The sequence below is a fragment of the Ammodytes marinus genome, assembly GCF_949987685.1.
Source record: "Ammodytes marinus genome assembly, chromosome: 8".
Taxonomy (NCBI): Eukaryota; Metazoa; Chordata; class Actinopteri; order Uranoscopiformes; family Ammodytidae; genus Ammodytes; species Ammodytes marinus.
The window spans coordinates 22783456-22803008 of NC_137212.1; the positions used below are offsets into that span (position 1 = coordinate 22783456).

Sequence of the window (19553 nt, forward strand, 5' to 3'; positions counted from 1 at the left end):
CAGGGTGCATGTTTGAACAGGCTGTGGCTGACTCACACAGTGATGATGTGGCCAGAGCGACCCCGGCTGCCGCGCACACACACACACACACACACACACGTACCCAAACACACCAACATGTAAACACACTCGCACACTACACTGCCAGCACCAGGCGTCCCACCCACAGAAACACCAGATTCTAATATAATAATATCCCCTCCAGGCTGGTTCGGGGGCATTAGAGGACTACAGAGGCAGAGCGAGAGGGAGAGAACGGGCCTGATTTGATCCCCTCCCGCTTGGAAAACGTGGCTGAGCTGGGGGAGATTATTTTTTGGAATGCAACAGACATTGTGAGATCCCCCTCCCCTCCCCCTGTTCCCCTCCCCCATCAACCAGCTGCAGCTGCGCTCCTATTTGGCCTCCCAACTTGGACAGGTATTTATTGCTCTCTTCATCATACAGGTTGCCTCATGGTTGTGTGGTCCCTAGGGCAAAAAGATTGGAATAAGCACAATACATAAACCTCCTCTCACTCCCTCCCCACCTCCCCCACCAGCAGCCCACTTTCTTTAAATATACCTTTTCTCTCTCTCTTTCTCTCTCTCTGTTGGATATCTTTAAGTAAAGCTGTGCAAACATAGAAAAAAAAGGTGCTCATCCATCTCTTCTTCTCTTTGTCACTCTCTCACTCGGGCTCCCTGCCATACCTTTAACCTGCGGTTGGTTAAATGCTACCCGCGCCTTGTCACACAAGGACAGATTCCGAAAAACTGCACAAAGTTAAGCACATTCATTCGTTCGACCTCCTCATCCTTTGGGCAGGAACTGTACATGTCAAGTGTTAAGTTAAGTTTAGGACAAATGGGTGACTCAATTATTTTCTTTTTTTTTCTCACCAAACATTCATACAGTTTTGTTTCGTTCACCCACAAGCTTCACTCTGTGAGAAATATGACATCAAGCCTAAGAGGAAAAAACCCGATAAGTACACCTCAGCATTAAGAGGGGACCAATGTCATACATCACCACCTGCTGTATATACATGTATACAATTATAAAGTGTCAAGTACCCGAAGCAGTCAACAAAAAAAAAGGAACGCCAGACAAAAAAATTAAGATGAAATCAAAAGGAAAAAGAGAAATGCTGAAATTGCAGGGTTGTGAGGGATAAGAGGCAGCGTAGTCAAGCCAACCGATACATTGACGATGGTAGTGCTTTAAGGACACCAACCCTCCACCCCTCATATTCCCTAGTCCTGCAATTGACGAGTCCCCATTAGCGTGGATTTGACTCAACATCACTTTGTTTTTCAATAAGACAAAACATAGATTCTTAAAATGCATTTTTATAGAGAAAGTAACACTTCAATCAAACCCTTGTCTGATTCTTTCTGGAACATTTAGGGAGGAAAAACTGTTGCATCAAAATTGTGGTGAGTTTTTCTTTGCATATGCCATACTGTGGCAATGTTGTTTCTATGGTAACTGTACATTTCAGACCTGCAAAAGAATAGAAAAAGAGTTGTTTTCACTGGGAGGATTTGTCCTCGCTTCACCCGTACATCAGCCAGAAGGTGCTTGAGAGACACCTTGCTTAGAGCTCCAAGGCTGTGAGGACAAAACCAATAGAATTGAAAATTAACTGCATAGTTGCTCAGAGTTCCTTTGTAGCTATCATACAACTGCTTAAGCACATTTGCCAATGTACAAAACCCCTAATAATATTATAAAGAAAAATGCCTCAGAAAGTGGACGTCATGGGTGTATGATTTGAAGCGTTCTTTGCTCTTTAACAGACAAAACCGACTCAAGTGCTTACAAGTCTACTCCGTTTTCTAAAGCAAAAGGAGAAAGAAATATAAAGATTAGATTTTTGTGACACCCTGATTTGGTTTATAGAGGAATAGTTAGTTGTTTTGTTATTTTTTTCTTTCTTTTTAAACTTTGCCTTTGCATGTTTTTGCTCCTCTCTGTTCACCGGCCTGTCTCACAGGCGGTGCAGAGTGAATATGGTATCCAGCAGTGTCCTTGTCTCCCCTGCAGTCTCAGGGCCCTTCCTCCCCTACCATCTCCTGCAGCTGAGGACTGTGTGCGTGTGCTTCAGCGGCCCCCTCCACCTCTGCAGCTGAAGAGGCCTCAGAGCGCCGTCGGCCCCTGATGGTACGGGGCCCGGGGCCCGTGTCGCGACTGGGGCTCTGCAGACCCAGAGGGGCCTCAACCAGCCCGGGCTCTCTCACTCGAGGCTTGCGGCCTCGACGAGAGGGAATCCCGTTGCAGCCGTCCTTCTTGAGGTGGCGATGCAGGTGATCTGAGCGCACAAAAGTCTTAAAGCAGCTTGAGCATTGATAGGGGCGCAGGCCGGTGTGTACACGCATGTGGTTCTTCAGGTCGTAGTTGTGAGCAAAGGCGGCTCCACATTGCGTACACAGGTAAGGCTTCTCTCCTGTATGCTTCCGCATATGAACCTTGAGCTTGTCCTGCCTGGGAGGGAGATAAATAAACAATTTCTCGTCACAATACACAGACATTACATTTAAATGCACAAGAGGATCAGCTCGCATTTAAATATAAGCATGCTAGAGGGCTAGCATACTAGGTTACTAATAAGGCTATGTAACATAATGGACAAATACATCATTATGTCACATGTTTTAATTCTGACATTTGAAGTGATCAGCTTTATCTGCTTGGATGGTTTCATTTTTGATTGAACAGTCAATCTTATGTAATCTCTGGAAACATTGATAACTCTGTCAGAGCAGCTGGGCCAACTAAACAGAAGCAACAAACTGTCAATCTTTACATGTTTAAAGGCACACAACCACACCATTTTATTGAATTTTGTATAAGGTTAGGTGGCACGTAATTTTATTTAAAAAAATCTGATGAATTGATTTCTGTAAATCTAAGTCATCTCATTACATCCTGAACATTGTTTTACTCTGCGACAATACACCGCCCAGTGCCCACTAAACTTTATCAGGCTGCCTTGGCCTTCATCTGACTCGTGTCCCTACCTCCCCTCTGTAGCCCTTACTATCTCTCTAGCTCCCAAGCTCTTTAATCATCCAACACTTCTGCACCCAGGGCAGAGGGCTTCCAAACAAACAAGCGTAGTTAAGACAACTCTATTAGAACACACATAGACACACGCACGCACACACATAAACAAGCACACACATGCCATGTTATTGGATTAGCTGGCTGCCATATAAGCAAACAAAATAAACTCCCCACAACCATTACAGGTCTGTACAACTGTGCCCAACATATGAGAATTAACAAAGAAACAAGGACATATGTGAGGGGAAATACACACTTGCGTGCACACAAACACACAAGCCAAAGCCTCGGAACAAAGTGGCTCACTGACAGAGGTGAATTATTTAAAGGACAGAGTGATTTATTACCGTGCGAGGCACACTCTTAACCCTGATCAAACAGGATTAAGATTACAATACCCCCTTCCCACTGCCGGTCAAATTTAGCTTGGAGGCAAATTCAGGTTGGTCTTCGCTACCTGCCATGCCAGCAGAGATTCTGGATATTTCTAGCCTACTGCATCTATTTCAAGCACAAGTCAACTGATTAATTAATTAAAGGAATGGTACCAAGGAAAAGGCCAGGACTCCTACATAGGGTGAAACCATGTGCTCCCAGCTCACTTGCTGTAGACCAGCCACATATATCTGAGTAGCACATGGCAAGATTCATTCCAGAGGTGAAGAAGTGACAGAGAGAGGGGAGGGGGAGGAAGGGGGGGGTGACTACTCTGCTGTGGGCAATAATCAACATAACCAAAGATCAAAAGTTCAAATGACTGTATTGGAGCACATAGAGCACCATCCAGGGCCTGTAATCCCCCTCTGTATCAGAACACAGCACTTTATAGCAGCTCTGCACTAGATAACACTACCATGGCACAGCCTTCTTTTATAGGACCCCTATGTTAAAAGTGCAGGACTTTGCTATGAAGGCTGTCACAATAAAACAGACCTTTATAACCACCTGGCCCCCTCTCTCAAGAGTAGGGTTAGTAGATTATTCCACATGCAATTTTGATTAGCATTTGGCTACAATGGGACACTGAAAAAAACAACCTGGTTAGGGATACTCAAGTCAGCCTGTGATGCAGGTAAACGTTTAAATTCCCAAACTGTGCTGCCTCCTTAATGCAAAGCTAAGTTGGTTAGTGCTAATGGAATTGGATGTGTGGTGTTTACAGTGCCAGGTCCAATCATTAGTACATGTGACATGGAGGTAGTCACTTCATTAATTGGGCTTACCTGGTAAAGCGCACTTTGCAGATGGCGCATTCATAGGGTTTCTCTCCCGTGTGCGTTCGGATGTGACGGGGTAGCTTGCCTGCTCCTTGGATGACCTTGGAGCATATGGGGCATTTCTGGAAGGCCTTAGAGCGCATCTTCCTCTCTCCTCCTCCTCCTCCTCCGCCCCCACTGCCTCTCTCGGTGACCCCCCTCTCCCCTCCTCCTCCTGCCACTCTCTCTTGGCCTGCTCTGCCCCGTGATAACCAGAGCGGCGACGCTCCTTGTGCCCCTGCCACGCTAGCTGCATCCTCGTGCTGCGCGCTGTTAAAATAATTCAAGTAAAATTCCATATCGGGGTCATCCCCATCTCCGTGTTCCTCCCCGGTTGCTGCGCGCTCCATCATTTGCTGCAGGAGGGCACTGGCCGAGCCCCTCTCCCTCACCATCCCCTCCCGACCCTCGCCCTCCACCTCCGTCTCCTGGCCCAGTCTACACTCAGAGGGGAGGTAGAAGTGGCCATTTTGGGATGGAGGGTAGTAAGACGAGCCCAGGCTGGCTCCATTCCCCTGCAGCGCCTCCCCGTCCTCCTCTTCCTCTTCATCCTCGTCCTCTTCCTCTGGCTCCTGCGTAGGGGCCTGGGCCAAGGCCAGGGCCAGGGGGGAGAGGTACTCTCCGGGGCCTGGGGGGGCCCCGTTGCTAGGGACTGCCCCGTTGCTGTGGTTAAAGTGCAGGTGTGTGGGCATGTCCCTGAGCTCTGGCGTGCTGCAGCTGCTGCTCCAGTGTGCCCCCCTCTGGAAGTACTCCAGGTACTCCCGGGCCAGCATGCGGTTCCCCTGCTCCCTGCCTCCTCTGCCCTTCCCCTCTTCATCTTCGTCTTCATCTCTTTGCTCGCTGCCCGCCTAGTGAAACATGACAAATAGATTGAGCAAAGGAGACATTTAAAAGGGACACCTATTATGCAAAATTCCCTTTAACATGTTTTTTTTTAACATTAATACGGGTCCCCCGTGTGTCTACGTAGAGACTCTCAAAGTATGAGATAAACCACCCTCACTTTTTTGCCTTCACCTCTGAAAATCTGTGTTTTAAAGTAGTCAGATTTCGCCAACCCCCTTCATTACCAACCTAACTTAGCACTATGTTCGCTTGTCATAAGCACACCCCCAGATACCCCTGAATGTTACTGGCAGTAAGATTCAAACCAGCAGTTAGATTCAGAGCCAATCAGACTGGGCCTTTTGGAAGGCGGAGCTTAACCCATTGATGACTATGGCCTCCTAGGATACATGTCCTCTCCTGAGGGTTTTCTGAAGAAATACTACGAATTGTCAACGTCTACCAAAACCTTAATATCTAAGCCTGTGTAGCACATTTAAAAAGGTAAGGGTCACAGGTTTTACTAAAACATGCTCCCTTAGCATTTACATACCAACACATCTTTCTAAAAATCATCAAAATTAGATAAAAAAATAATAATACATTTTTTTATAAAATATTTAAAATAATGTGCTAAATGAGGTTATACTCCTGCTTCCTTTAAGCATGGATAGTAGTGACTGAGTGTGCAGTGGAGAGAGAAAGATAGACAGATAGAGGGAGGAAGGAATATCTTTAATTTATAATTTGGTTCAGTTTTCACGGGCACCATAAATCCGACTTCCCATTCCCAGCACAACTGGAACGCAGACTGACTCAGCTGGTCCAAACAGTTGTTTGATACGGAGATGAAAACGAAACTGAAACTTAACTATCGCCTGGCTGGGCTGACTTGAGTTGGAGCAGCCAAATATAGCCTAAATTAATAAATATTGTTACTAAACAGAAGTAATGTGTTGTGTGATTTTCGTCAGTAGCCTACAGTTTTTTTTTGATTGACGTGATTTTCTGCAAACCACACAACATTTGGGTGGTCACGTGGTTTTAAAAAAATCAACAAAACCCACCTCATGTGTATTTGAACCAATGACCATGAAAATTAGATAAAACAACAATGCTGTGCCACGCAGCAGCCGGCAGGGGATGCAATGTTGCGTTGCACAGCAGCCGGTATTAATGGGTTAAAGAGGCAGGCTATAAAACAGCACATATATGAAGTTAAAAGACTTGTGTTGTGTGCCAAAAACTGCAGTGTAACACACTAGGACCCCTTTAAATGAAACACCCAGGAGCCCATTGAGGTCTTTGTCATGCCCTGCTTGAAGTAATCATCACAGTGTAGCGTAGCTGCGATTATCACATGATGTAAAGCATTATGCATCCAGACCCAGCATATCACAGCTACACTTGATGGTGTTGAAGTGTAGCTGTAATATGCTGTGTCTGTAGTCTGCGAAAGAGCACGCTGTCCTTCCACACACGCTATTGGCTCAGAATGAGTAAGTGTTGAACTAACCCCAAGGCTGTGGGCGTGCGTTTGGCATAGTGAGAGAGACCGATAAAGGCCATGATGTAAGCTTGACTATGCTGGCTATTTAACGAAGGGGATGGTACAGTGACCGGACACCCAGTTCCCCCTTACAGAACTGGATTTTGACTACGTGATACCAGTTTCCACAAAACATCTTATCAGCATTCAAACAATACAGTGAGAGCTTAAGAGAGCAGTTATTCATTCATTCATTCATAGTGGTGTGTTTCGTACCGGCGGGGAGAGAACTTTGGTGTCCAGCAGGTGTGTACAGACGTCCTGGACTGGTGGGATGTCCAGGAGGCGTGCGGCTGCCAGGATGTCGGCAACGGTGGCGTGACTGACGGTCAGCGTGGCGGTGTAGGCGTAGTCCAGCAGCGCGCCCAGGGCCTCCGCCGCCACAAAGTCCACCGTGTAGACGTTCTGCTGGTCGGCGGCGGCGCCCGACGTGAAGAGCTGGTGGAAGTATGAGCTGCAGGAGGCCAGCACGGAGCGGTGGGCCGGATACTCCCGGTCGTGGCTCACCAGGAGGACGTCGCAGAGCAGCCCGCTGAGCCGCTGCTTGTTGAGGCCGCCCAGGATGTCTGCACTGTGCTCGGGGAAGGGGATCCCCACGGGCCCTTCCTCAGCCTCCCCGGACCCTCCTCCTCTGCACCCTCCACCTCCACCTCCACCGCCGCCGCTGCTCCCGTTGCTGCTGGCCATCCCCCTGAGCCGCCTCCCGCCCCTCCCACCGGCTCCTGACGACATCTTCCACCAGCCTGCCGCCGAGCCGCCTAGCACAGCCCCCGCCCGTGTATCCGTCCTGCCGTCTGTCCGTCTGCCTGTCTGTGGAGGAGATAGATAGATATGGAGAAAAATGAATAGATCATTTTGTTTGACATGTATCGTGGTCATCAAGAAGGAGAGAGGAATAATACTTAAAAAAGGTGGGGGTCAGCGATTCTAGAGAATGATTCAAAATCACTTTTTCTTCAAAATCACTTTTTAAACCCCCCCTCCCTCCCTAACTTTATTAAGTTGTTTACTTGTTTTTTTTTCATGTGTATTTGTACATATTCTTGTATGAAAGCTTATTATGTTTTGTGTGACGTATTTTGATTGTATTTAAACCCGGAGACACCTGTTCCCTGTATATGTGTTTTTGTTGTTCCAAAAAATTAAAAACCCAATAAAAAAAATCACTTTTTCTTAAAAATCTGTGAATATCTACTCATGATCCGCTCTACCTGTATGTTGTGTGTGTGTGTGTGTGTGCACTGACAAAAAAATCTGGTGTTTATACACAGCCTAGGCTCTGTAAACAGGTATATTACCAAAGGGTATGTAAACAAAGGGGGCCCACTGCAGCTAGCAACATGCCTGTTTACAGAGCCTATATGTATTGCCACCCTGGATTATTTTTCAGTGCATAGTACTAACAGGTAGTTGATCTTGATACATCACTGATATTGACAAAAGGTGATTTTGACAACAAGCATTCTCCAAAATCGCCGACTCCACCTTGAACCGATTGACCTCAGTCAGAAATATGTACACCAGAATGCTGAGAACACAAACCTAGTAAATAAAGTTCATGGAGCTCACAGAGTAGAAATATAAAATCTTACTTAGTTAAACCACAGTTCATAACACAAAGGTAAAAATATACAACTACAAAGACTCTGAAGTATCTTAGCAAGTTGGGGTCATATCAGGTTGCATACCAATTAGCATTGTTATCAGCTGTAAAAAAAAAAAAAAAACGGTTTGCTAATCACCCTTGTGATATAAGCTTTCAAAGCGAGATATGACAACTCAGATTGAAAAACAGACTGATTCTATGAGATAAAAATATGTCTTAAAAATCACGGAAGTATCTGGGCATGGGCATACTGCAACAACAATGAGAAACAGCTAAAGGTGGTTGGTTGGGGAATCTTGATCATTTGTCTGCATTCCTAATTTGACCCATTAAAAAATTGGTGAACCTGTAAAATGTAGTACTATTGTGATTATGCTTATTATAAGACAAAGAACAGTGAATCCACTTTTCCAGATTGTATTGTCCCGGACAGGAAGCAGAACAGTATATGAAAATGCAGTCCATTTTAGTCTTAGTATCCTTCTCCTCTTATCCTTATTAAGTCGGACTGGAGGATCTAAACACGGAGCCACTCTGATAGGATATACAAAGAAGGCCTATTGGAGGTGAAGGTACGATAATTGCCCTACTTTAAGACCCATGAGGATACCAAGGTATCAATAGTAGTATAAATGTGTACACAGTTTATCCATAACATAATATCATTCGTCTCTATCCTAGAAACTGTTCCTCTATGATCTTCATTCATTCACATCTTGGCAATGCAAAAACTAAGCTATGGATTTTTTTTTTTTTTTTCATAAACACATATTTCGGAAGCTTGCCATATCATTAAGTGTTTTGTTTTTTACCCAAATTTACTACGGTACTTAGAGTCACTTTATGAAACTTGACTTCACAGCGAATAGTTTAACATTTTCCACAAGTTGAATACTAAAGATGCACTTTTTTTGAAGGAAGAAATCACAAAAATGTACCTCAAGGAAATCCATTTCAAAAATAAATATAATACTGTATGTCACGTGAATTAGTTAAACGAACAGGCGCTCACAACAGTTTTGAATGCATTTGCCTGCTATCACATGACAGAGTGAAGATGTTGAAGTGATATACTGTATGTGTGCAGGTGGCTGGGTGCCTGTTTCCTTGTTACATTTATCTACGGGAGTGCACGCATGCACTCATGCAAGAAACCCAGTAAGAGGTCGCGGAGGACAGATAGGCAGAGGGCAGTGGGGATCAGAGTGCATGCTGGGAGCTGGGCTGCGCAGCTTGGGCACTCTGTGCCAGTCGAGAGCTTGGAAGGAGAGAGCGAGGGAGACGGAGGAAAAGGAGGGAGGAGGGGTGGGGGGCCAGCCAGAGCAGACCCTGTGGAAAACACTGCACAGGACAGGAGGAGGAAGAGCACAAGCAACAAGCTGCGAGGGAAACGTATTAAAAAGGGAGGTTGTCAATCCGGTCTGAGCTGGTTACCCCACCCTGTACTGTGTGCCAAGTTTCAGGAAAGGCTGTCCCCTCGCTTACGTGTGGGGGGAGATTAAAATGATCGACTGAAGCCTGCACAGTGGGAGGGAGGGGGGGGCGGGTTCGGCAGAACAAGCCATTCTCGATTTCTGTATTACACACACACAAACACACACACACACGGAAGCAAGTACAGTAACATCACAGAGACGTCAATAACGCCGCACAAAACACACACGCAAATAAATACACATATAGGGCATCCAACCTCTCTAGCCCCTCCTCCCCCCCTCTCCATCTGCCAGGGAGACCCAGCAGGGGGTGAGGCCGAGGGCGGGGAGGGGATAGAGGATGCGTTGAGTTTGTTGCTCTCTACCAGACCGAGGCATTCAAATAACATTCCTTCAGACGAGCCCTCCTGCTCCTGGTATGTTTGTATGCTACACCCCACTATCAAACCTGCCTAACCTGGATGCCTCTCCTCTTTCCAACCTGCAGCTCGCCTCCCCGTTCCTCTCCTATGCCATGTTCTGTTCTACCCAGTGAAGAGCAAACGCCTATCTGTCTCCACACCTTTAGATCTGGCAACATATCAACTCAGCTCTTAGGTCAGTTAAGTAAAAGAAGTAGAAGAAAAAATAAGACCTCTCTGGATACATTGATGAACCCTCAAATAAAGGTTTACGTTTAAATAACACAAACATTTCATTGGTATTGTTTTGTTTAAATGATGATATCATTTGACGGCTACGGCTGAGTTTTATCATTTTTTTATTCTAAAAGCTATAGTGTGTAACTTTTTCATATAAATGAATATCGGTTACATTCAAGCCATTGCTAACTGAGTTGACCCAAAGTTGATTAAGCCTATCAGCTCCACAAAACTCTCTGTATTCTCATATGGCAGCGTTTACAAACTGGTGTCGCTCCTGACACTGGCTCAGGAGCTCACCAGGCACCCAAGAAAGGTTTAAGTTGTTGATTCTACGGCTAAGAAAAACCCTGGACGTACAGCAGAATGTATAAAATCAATGCGCAATCACCAGAGGCATACCTTTTTTTAAGATATTTTTTTTTAAGATATTTTTGGGGCATTTTTATGCTTTATTGATGGTGCAGAGAGACAGCGGTGAAATGGGGCAGAGAGGGGAGTGACATGCAGAGAACGGCTGCGGGCGGGAATCGAACCCGGGTCTGCTGCTGGGCCCGGCCCGGGGGGGACGCCCTACCAACTGAGCTAAGGGCGCCCCCTTACCACCAGAGGCATACCTAATGTAAATGCACCGACAGATTTGTCGTAATTACTTAGAATTCCTTATGAGGCAACAGAAGTTACAATAGCTTTAATGTGCATCTCCCTTAAAGTAGCTACGAGGAACTTTCAGTTTCTGTTCATTCTAGCGGCACCTTTGGATAGAAGTGGTAGTGTTTTTGCAACACCAGCAACCAACGAGCTGATGGTCTCGGTTGCTGTTACAGGTCATTTATAATCATTGGAGGAAAAATTTGACTGTTTCATGAACAATTAAAAGTTCCTTGTAGCACTGATGAATAAGGACTGTCAGACATGGCACGAGAAAATGCAAGTATTACATAACTCCTCATCTGAATATGTTAAATGAGTGGAGGGAGGCATTGCAAAGTCAAAAAGAGATGGCACAGGAGGGAGGGAGGGAGGGAGAAAGAGGGAGAGCAGAGTGAGATGCAGAGAGGGCAACCTCTTGGCTACCGGTCACGTCCTTCACAGGTGGAAATAGATCTCTGTGAGCCCATCCAGACCCCTACCCCTAACCTGCTTTTCTTTCTCACACAGCATACTGGACAAGGCTTTTCTATAGCCCGTTATCCCCCTTACATGCACAGTTCACCCCGTGTCACGGCTTTATAGGGTAAAGACGCTGAGCTGAGAGGAGATAAAACACACACACACACACACACACGCACACAATCTCAATCCCGTGCCAATGGAGCATGAAGGGACTACTCTGCATGCAGGAGCCACCTGTCCCCGAATAACCCGTGGAAGTGAACTAAGAAAGAGGCAACAAACCTGATCCTGACACCTCCTCATGGCTTCAAACATTCCTTATCACTAATTCATAGCTGCGGGGTGACGCGGCCCAGCACAAAGCAGCACAGCAACTCTGTCCGTGTGTGTCCCCTGGGCCGTTCCACTTCCAGGGAAGAAGACGGGCCTTCTCTCAATGCATAGAAAAGTGAGCGCCCAGGCCTGCTTTGCAAGTCAAACAAACCACCCTTAACACAGGACCCAACCCATCCCATTCCCCGCCCTCAGCACCTCCATCTCATCCGTATCATCCTTCTCTAACTCTTCTTATATGTCCACACACACACACACACACACACACACACACACACACACACACACACACACACACACACACACACACACACACACACACACACACACACACACACACACACACACACACACACACACACACACACACACACACACACACACACACACACACACACACACACACACACACACACACACACACACACACACACACACACACACACACACACACGTCAAAATAACGCTTGACAGATTTAAAAACTGGGCCAACAACGCTCTCCTGTATGGCAGTTTCTATGACTTCAGTTGATCATGCTATGCGTAGGTGTTCCTAATATCCATGCCAAGGTGGTCACACCCAATTGGCCTGTCATTCACTGACAAACACGGTGACATCAAACTGCGGTTGCAGCAGTGAGTAAAAGTGGTTTTACTTCGCCTAATGCGGATGATCTATGAAAAGACTGCAGAATTTCCATTCTCAGAGTATCTCTGTCTTTGGCTGACACATACCAGTCATTCCTAAACACAAAAGGAACAAACTGTTAACCCCGTGCAACCTCAGATGTTTCTTAGATATACAAGGAGATAAATACCTTACTTACTTACTGTAAAAAAAAAAGTTTTACTGACCTCGGGGGAAAGAATTTACAAAGGCTAATTAGAATTAGAATATTATAATTATCAATAGAATATCAATAAACAAAGGATACTGCACTTCATATTTCCATGTTATACAACCTATTGGTTTGACTCTATATAATTCAAAGCTCTTGTCCCCCTTTATTTAAAACTATCGGTTACTAATTTCCTTAATGTTGGCAATGCAAAAAGTGATTAGCTCATCATCAAAATTATGCACAACTCAAAAAGAATGAGCCGCCGAACTTTGAGAGGGAGCAATCAGAGCAAATATAACTGAATCATTGATCCCTTAAACCATAAATGTTAATGGAGCACAGAGGGGACACCTTTTAGTACTGACATACAGAGCAGTTGTTAAGTTTTTTAACAAACACCTTATGAACTGTTATATTGACTTACTGCTTTTGGAAGATTTTATTCTATTGAGCGGGGGGGGGGGGGGGGGGGGGTCATTCCCCATTTTACTCGGCGCTACCCAAGTCTTTATGCATTTGGTAGCATCAGAATAATTCTTATGTTTCCACCACCAAGTGTCTTCAAGATTAGAGCACAACAGAAATACAACAGAAGGGCTAGTTTGGAAAAATTGATAAATCTTGATAATAACAGAGCATTTGGTTAGCCCTTTGCTCTGGTCTATGCTTTCTTGATCCTTTCTTTATCATTTCTCTTTTTCTCCCCTGTCCCTCATTTCACTGACAATTTCAACTGGCCTTTATGGCAATAACCCTGCCAAGCCCATCCTGCTGCAAGGGAATCACCCACACTCATAGATATTACAAAGGTTAGGGTTAGCGAATGGGGAGGGGGCGGCGACAGTTCCTAGGAAAAGTGGATTTTGAGCATGTGCCACAACCAAATGACTCACTGCCACCAGCAGTGGAAGCGAACCCCATTGGTCATATTTGGGAACGAAGCAGGAAGAGGGTAAGCGACTGATAAAAGTGCAGTTGCTAGGGCTGGTCTAGGCCTGGCAGCTTTTACTAGAAACTAACCAGGAAGCGCTGCCAAGACACAGACACAAAGCCAGTGAAAAGGTAGTGGGCGAGGCAGGGCGTTAAACTCAAAAGCTCACTCATAACTCCTGAGCGTAAGGTGGCCTAGGAATCCGGCTCAGATGTCAATGATAAACTCGGATCTCATACGGTTACCTGGTGTAACCTGCTTCAATAAGGGGAGAGCCAGCCACACACAAGTTGGGCAAAGTTGAATATGAGGAAGCTAGCAGGGGGGTTTATGGTGTCCTCATAAAGGTTAAAGTTTGGTGCCAGATAGCAAAGGACCTGGAAAATAGAAATGCATAGCTGCTGCTTACTACTTATATAAGCTCCCAGACTGTTCTAAGTGTGTCTGTATTATGTTTTCTTGATCCGTTTGTATCCGTCAAGCTCAACGTATAGCTACAAAGAGTGCCAAGAAGAATAAAAGAAACCACAGGGTAGTTCAATACAGTGCAACAGCTGTGAATCACTCTTATTTGTTTTAAATAATAATACATATATAGTCAGTGATACAATTCTAAGTTCACACACACACAAAAAAGAGAACACAAAAACAAAATGCTAAATAAAATAAACAACTTTTCTAAGTTTACATTTGAGTGTGTAGTTTGTTGTGATTTTATTACATCACTAACGGTGGTCCACATGTAAGTAGCCAAACAAACGAATGATAATACAATTCAGTTCAATGCCACTCCACTGAAAAGCAAAGCATTTACGCTACAATAGAGTTGAGACAACATAAAAACAGCTAAAGTAGTTTTGTCAACAAAAGCAGATTTTAAATAAAAAGTATTGTTTCATATATGACTTTTCTTTTACAGAATTGTTTAAGTTTTTATATTGTTGTAATTACTCTGTATAGAGAATCAGCATACTTCATTCAAACATTCATTCATTTCATGTTAGTTTCTGCTATATTTACTTAAATACCATCAAAAAACTATAAACAAAAGTCTAACGCTTTTGTATTTTGGTCGATTACATTGTTAAATGTCACACTAGTAAGGACAGTAGCCTTGCTCAAACTGCAGTGTAATAAAACCACATCCACGGTCTCAGTTCCTTTTACACTGAGTAACATGCCCTGACACTGCCATGCTGCCAACCAGGAAGTGTTACGAAGTCTAACGCATGGCTCCAGAAACAGCACTACACCCTGAGACACAGCAGAACTCAAGCATGCCCCGCTGGTCAGTCTGCAGGCCCGACGTACCCTGGCTACGCCACTTTGTGCATGCGCAAGCCCAACGGGGAAAAGAGGACTTCCTGTGAGTCTGTGGCAGGCGTGTAACAGAACACGCTCTGTTATCAGATGACCAGCTCTCTGCTTGCTCGTTCTCTCTGTCCCTACTGTCTGACCCTCTCCCTCCCTCCCTCTCTCTCTCTCTCTCTTCCTCTCATCTGTCGCTCTCATCTCATCATTGCTCCATCTCTGTCTCAGACTCTGCAATGCACATTGCCCACCACATCACCCACTTCCCCTTTCCACTTGCTGAGGAGGCAAAGCAAAACGCGGTCCCACCCACCGTCCTGTGTCTCGCCGTCCTTTCATGCAACCCACCCATCTTCTATCCTCGTTTCATCCCAAACCAATATACAGTAAATCAACATCCGGTGTCACATTGGTCACATATCCCCCTGCTGATCAGCTGGCCTCTCTGCTTAATTAAAAGGATGTTGTGTGGTACATCTGTACTGGCAGATCTGTAATAAAGTGTTTAATATCATGTAACACTACATTAATGTTGACAAAAGTCTTCAGTTCAGTCAAAAAGTAAATTTTAAATGCGAAAAAAATACTCAATTAACGTATTACTAAATGACATCGTCAAAGTGTGAAAATCTAAGCATAGCTTTACCCCCACCCTGAAAAACACTGCTGCCTCTCCCACTCTAATTTGATCAGGTTGTCTTGGCCTCTCTGTAATAAATGTCCCAGAAGAGAACAGAAGAAACCCCTTTTCTCCCCCTGGACAACAACAGAAAAACAACAGAGAGGGGTCTGTATATCTGCCTTGCCAGGCTGCAAGCGATGGTATACTGAGCAGCTGACGAGGGGAACCAAACATTAGGGGGAAGTGAAGCCACATTTACCAAGGAAGAGGCAGAGGAAAGTATCCTCTAAGTTTTGAAAAAAGGTGTTCATATGTATGGAGATAGAGTAGTGTACATAAATGCTGTGCTGTTTGCTACATAAAAAACATATGGGCCACACAATTCATCATTTGACCCCATAAACAAAACTTTGAACAAACTTAATGACCGTAACATGTAGTACGCTGTATAACAGCCAACATTTCACTCTAAAATAAAGCCTCTAACTGCCACGGCGACATCATGCAACCTGTCCTCTCAGTCTGTATGAACCTGCTAGTTTCGGGCCATAGTGGTGTAGGCACAAACATACAGGAATATCAAACTGTATTCAGCCTCACCGCCAAATTGATGGGTGGTGTCTTGGACCTGCCCACAGCCACTGAAGTCCCCTGCAATTCCCCTTGAGTCTATTGTTGGTAACACAGACACACACGCATGTGCACACAAGCACACACAGACATATGGCGTCCTAGTTTAACCTCTTGCTGGAATTTACTTAAAGTAAGTATACTTTTCTTCCGTAGTGGTAGCAAGGCAGCGGCATGTAGGGTAGCATCAGGACAATATTTACTGTAAATAATATCTTATGTGTCTTTGAACTGACTAAAAAAATGTCATCAATCTTGTCCGTTGCTGTCTACTAAGAAGCATTCCAAACACTTTCCCAGCATTTGGGCGTCTTCGTGAACTGAGCTCCTCTTTTACCCTCTCCGTGCCCACACGTTTAAAAAACGGGTTCAACGGGTATGCAAAGCCAAAAAATATGCATCTGGTTATCGAGCAAGGCAGTCAGAGTTCCTGTTTAGTCTTTAAACCACCAGCCAGCCACAGGCAAGCAGCAGGACATGACAGGCAAGATTAGAATCTTCTTTTGACAAGATGCTGGTAAGAAAGGGGGTTGAGTGGATTGGGAGAAAAACATGTCACCATGAGATTGACCAAGGGTGTGAATAGCTGAATTAGCAAGTGTACCAGTTCTCCAGCATAGTAGACCACAAAGTTACCAGAGCTAAAGTTTGACTTTAATATTGCATGGACTTGGCTGGGGTACTAGCTTGCCCCACCACTGAAATCCAGTTGTCACAAGATGTATCACATATTCTCTGCAAGAAGAACAGATGTCACTAAAGGTTTCTCAAATAAACTATTATCCATCGCCCCACCTGCACTCTGTCAGCTGTCAACATGGTTGCTCTGCCAATGGGCGGTTGTAGTGGAATGACTTTAACACACCTAAAGAAGCAGCAGTACAGGATGTGCAACTGTCTTCATCGTTTCACTCTACTAATAATAGAAGCAGTGTCATTTAATCACAACAGTAGATAAAACCATTAAAAAAAATATTACGCCTTAAAAAGATGAAAACACCGATGCACAATACGCTTGTATGCCAATCATTAAAAAAGTTATGCGACTGAAAACTGTATGACAAGAACTATGTCTCTGAGCAGTGTTCTATGCAGCACCTTACACCCAGCACTGACCTATTTGCCATTACCTCTTTTATCTGCAAGTGGGTCAAGAACTCTGAACTCTACCCAGCCCCATCTCTCTCACTCTCCTTCATGCACAACATGCTATGGTATTTATTTCCTCTGCTCGCCTCTCTTCCCCTCTCAGTCACAGTCTAAACACACAGTGTCAGTGTGTGTGTGTGTGTGTGTGTGTGTGTGTGTGTGTGTGTGTGTGTGTGTATGTCTTTGGAGTGCTTACCAAATAGGCAGAAATTGTTTCCCGGACCCTATCTGCCTGCCGGCCAGCTCCTCTGCCTCCGTCTCTGGGCAGGGCTAGAGCTTTACCAGACAGGAAACTTGCGAGTGGCCCTAGTCATACAGGCAAGCCCTTGCCTGATCCCACACAAACAGACACCTACCCCCCTGAACCACCACCCTCCACCCTCTGTTTTCAGCCCACAACTCGGCTCTGCATCCCCGGCACTCATTGGCTCGACAGCTGCTCACTCACCACACCTCCTAGTCGGGATAGGCTGGCGGCTGTTCCCTTTCCTGGATGGCCAAGGGCAAGGCACTCTGGGACATAGAGTTCCGAGACCCCATTTGACCTGCTTTGCAGCCCCTGCCGTGGACTACGAGTCCCAGCAATCTCTGCTCTCACCACCCCCACTATCTCCAAGCCTGCTCAAACGTAAGCACTCAGGGCTGAATTATACACTACAGTATGTTGCTAGCAGGCTGCCAGGTATTAAAGTACAGACCAGCCATCAAACAGGGCCGAGCTTCATATGAAAAATAAAATAATAATAATATTAATTTCAGCCTCAACTGTCAGAGCAGAAGCCAAACAACCAGAGGTAGATTATTTACTCAACTAAAACTGGTGACATTTCAGACACAGTGAAAAACTCCTGACCTAAATTATGACTTATTCCTCTTCCAAACTGTCCACAACGCCACCACAACGTCCACTGTGCACACATCACATAACTTGCTCCGCACTGAGCACTGCAAACGCCACTGTCCTGAAAAAGTTGTCGCTATATTACTTATACCTTGTCCAATAGTATTATTTTTGGTTCCTCCTTCCACTCCAACAAAACCCCCTCCCCCTGCCCCCCCCCCTCGAGACCCCCCCCTCCTCCTCCTCCTTTCTCTAAGTGCTTCCACCTGCCTGAAAAGTTAATGCCTTGAACACATCCCATAAACTTTATCTCAAGATTCCCCAGAGGTAAATAGCAGTACAGAGGAAGTACTTTAGGAGGATTAAAAAATAAATAAAAAAGAGGAACCTTGACTATAGGGACTACTGCTGCTGCCTGCGACCCACCTCTCCTCTCCGGCCAACCCCCCCACCCTGCTCTCCTTTCTGTCCCCCCCTCCCTCATTCCTCCCTCTCTCCTCTCCTCCTCTGCTCTGCTCCCCTGTGGTCGACAGGCCCAGGGCAGACAGTATCGGGGGGGTAGGGGAGGGTGGGTGGCAGGTTGCCTTTAGCTCACCTGCGATGGCCGTGGTGAAGCTTGTTGTGGGGTTAGCTCAGCCCTCTCCTCTCCTCCTCTCCCTCTCACTGTTGTGCAGCTTAAAGCCCCGTATGCGCTAACCAAGCAGCAGCAGATCAACTCAATTCCCTTCCTGGTTTCTGGAGGGCAAAGAGGTCCCTCCCTTTCTCTCTCTCTCTCGCTCTTTCTCTCTCTCTCACACTCTCTCCCTCTCTCTTAAAGAAACAGCATTCCCCCTCCGTCTCCTCTACTCTGCGAACAAAAGTAAAGTGTTAATTTTGTTATGCGCTGAAAAGTGAACAGTTGACAAAGTCACAAACCCATCAGAGATGACACAAATCATTAACCCATGCCTTCCCACTGCGTGCTTTCACATTGGATGTCGGCCACTGTTTCCATCTATGGACACTCACAATGTTTAGCATGGGGGTATGTCAGTTGTAAGTCTTGTCAATTCTCACCCGCCTCATCTCTTAATACTTCTTTCCTTTTCTATGCAAGGCGAGTCGCACCCACCCATCCTATTGCCTGAGGTCACAGTGTCCCACCCCAAAAGCAAGCCATGGCACATTCCGGCACATACAGTAGGGGCTGCCAGCAACCCCCAGCCTTGATACACTTTCTGGCTCTGCCGGGTCTCTGTACATAATACCTGCCAAGCTCCAACAGGTGAGGCATCAAAGAAGACAATGCTGTTAAGTCGAAAAGTGCCTCATCCACGACGGGGAATGGCATGTTCCCATGAGTAAATCTACAGCTATTGCACTTGATGTTGCGCCACTTCCAACCGCCCTCCCACACACCCCCTCGGTGAGTGCAAGC

The 19553-nt window shown here is 45.6% G+C and overlaps 1 protein-coding gene across 1 annotated transcript; it reads right to left on the reverse strand.

Moving 5' to 3' along the window:
- Positions 1-393: 393 nt before the first annotated feature.
- zbtb7a (zinc finger and BTB domain containing 7a) lies at positions 394-18809 on the reverse strand. The gene is made up of 4 exons (XM_080033217.1): positions 18732-18809; positions 6895-7488; positions 4272-5152; positions 394-2466 (listed from the first exon to the last, which is right to left on the reverse strand). The coding sequence occupies exons 2-4, from the start codon at positions 7408-7410 to the stop codon at positions 2031-2033; spliced, it is 1833 nt and encodes a 610-aa protein (XP_079889343.1). The 5' UTR covers positions 7411-7488; positions 18732-18809; the 3' UTR covers positions 394-2030.
- Positions 18810-19553: the final 744 nt, after the last annotated feature.

What these genes read in the sequence shown, in the direction of transcription:
- zbtb7a (XM_080033217.1), bottom strand. Translation starts at nt 7,410, where the DNA reads ATGTCGTCAGGAGCCGGTGGGAGGGGCGGGAGGCGGCTCAGGGGGATG. An exon ending in CCAAAGTTCTCTCCCCGCCG is followed by an intron (nt 5,153 to 6,894) that starts GTACGAAACACA and finishes ATGTTTCACTAG; the next exon opens with GCGGGCAGCGAGCAAAGAGA. An exon ending in TGCAAAGTGCGCTTTACCAG is followed by an intron (nt 2,467 to 4,271) that starts GTAAGCCCAATT and finishes TCTCCCTCCCAG; the next exon opens with GCAGGACAAGCTCAAGGTTC.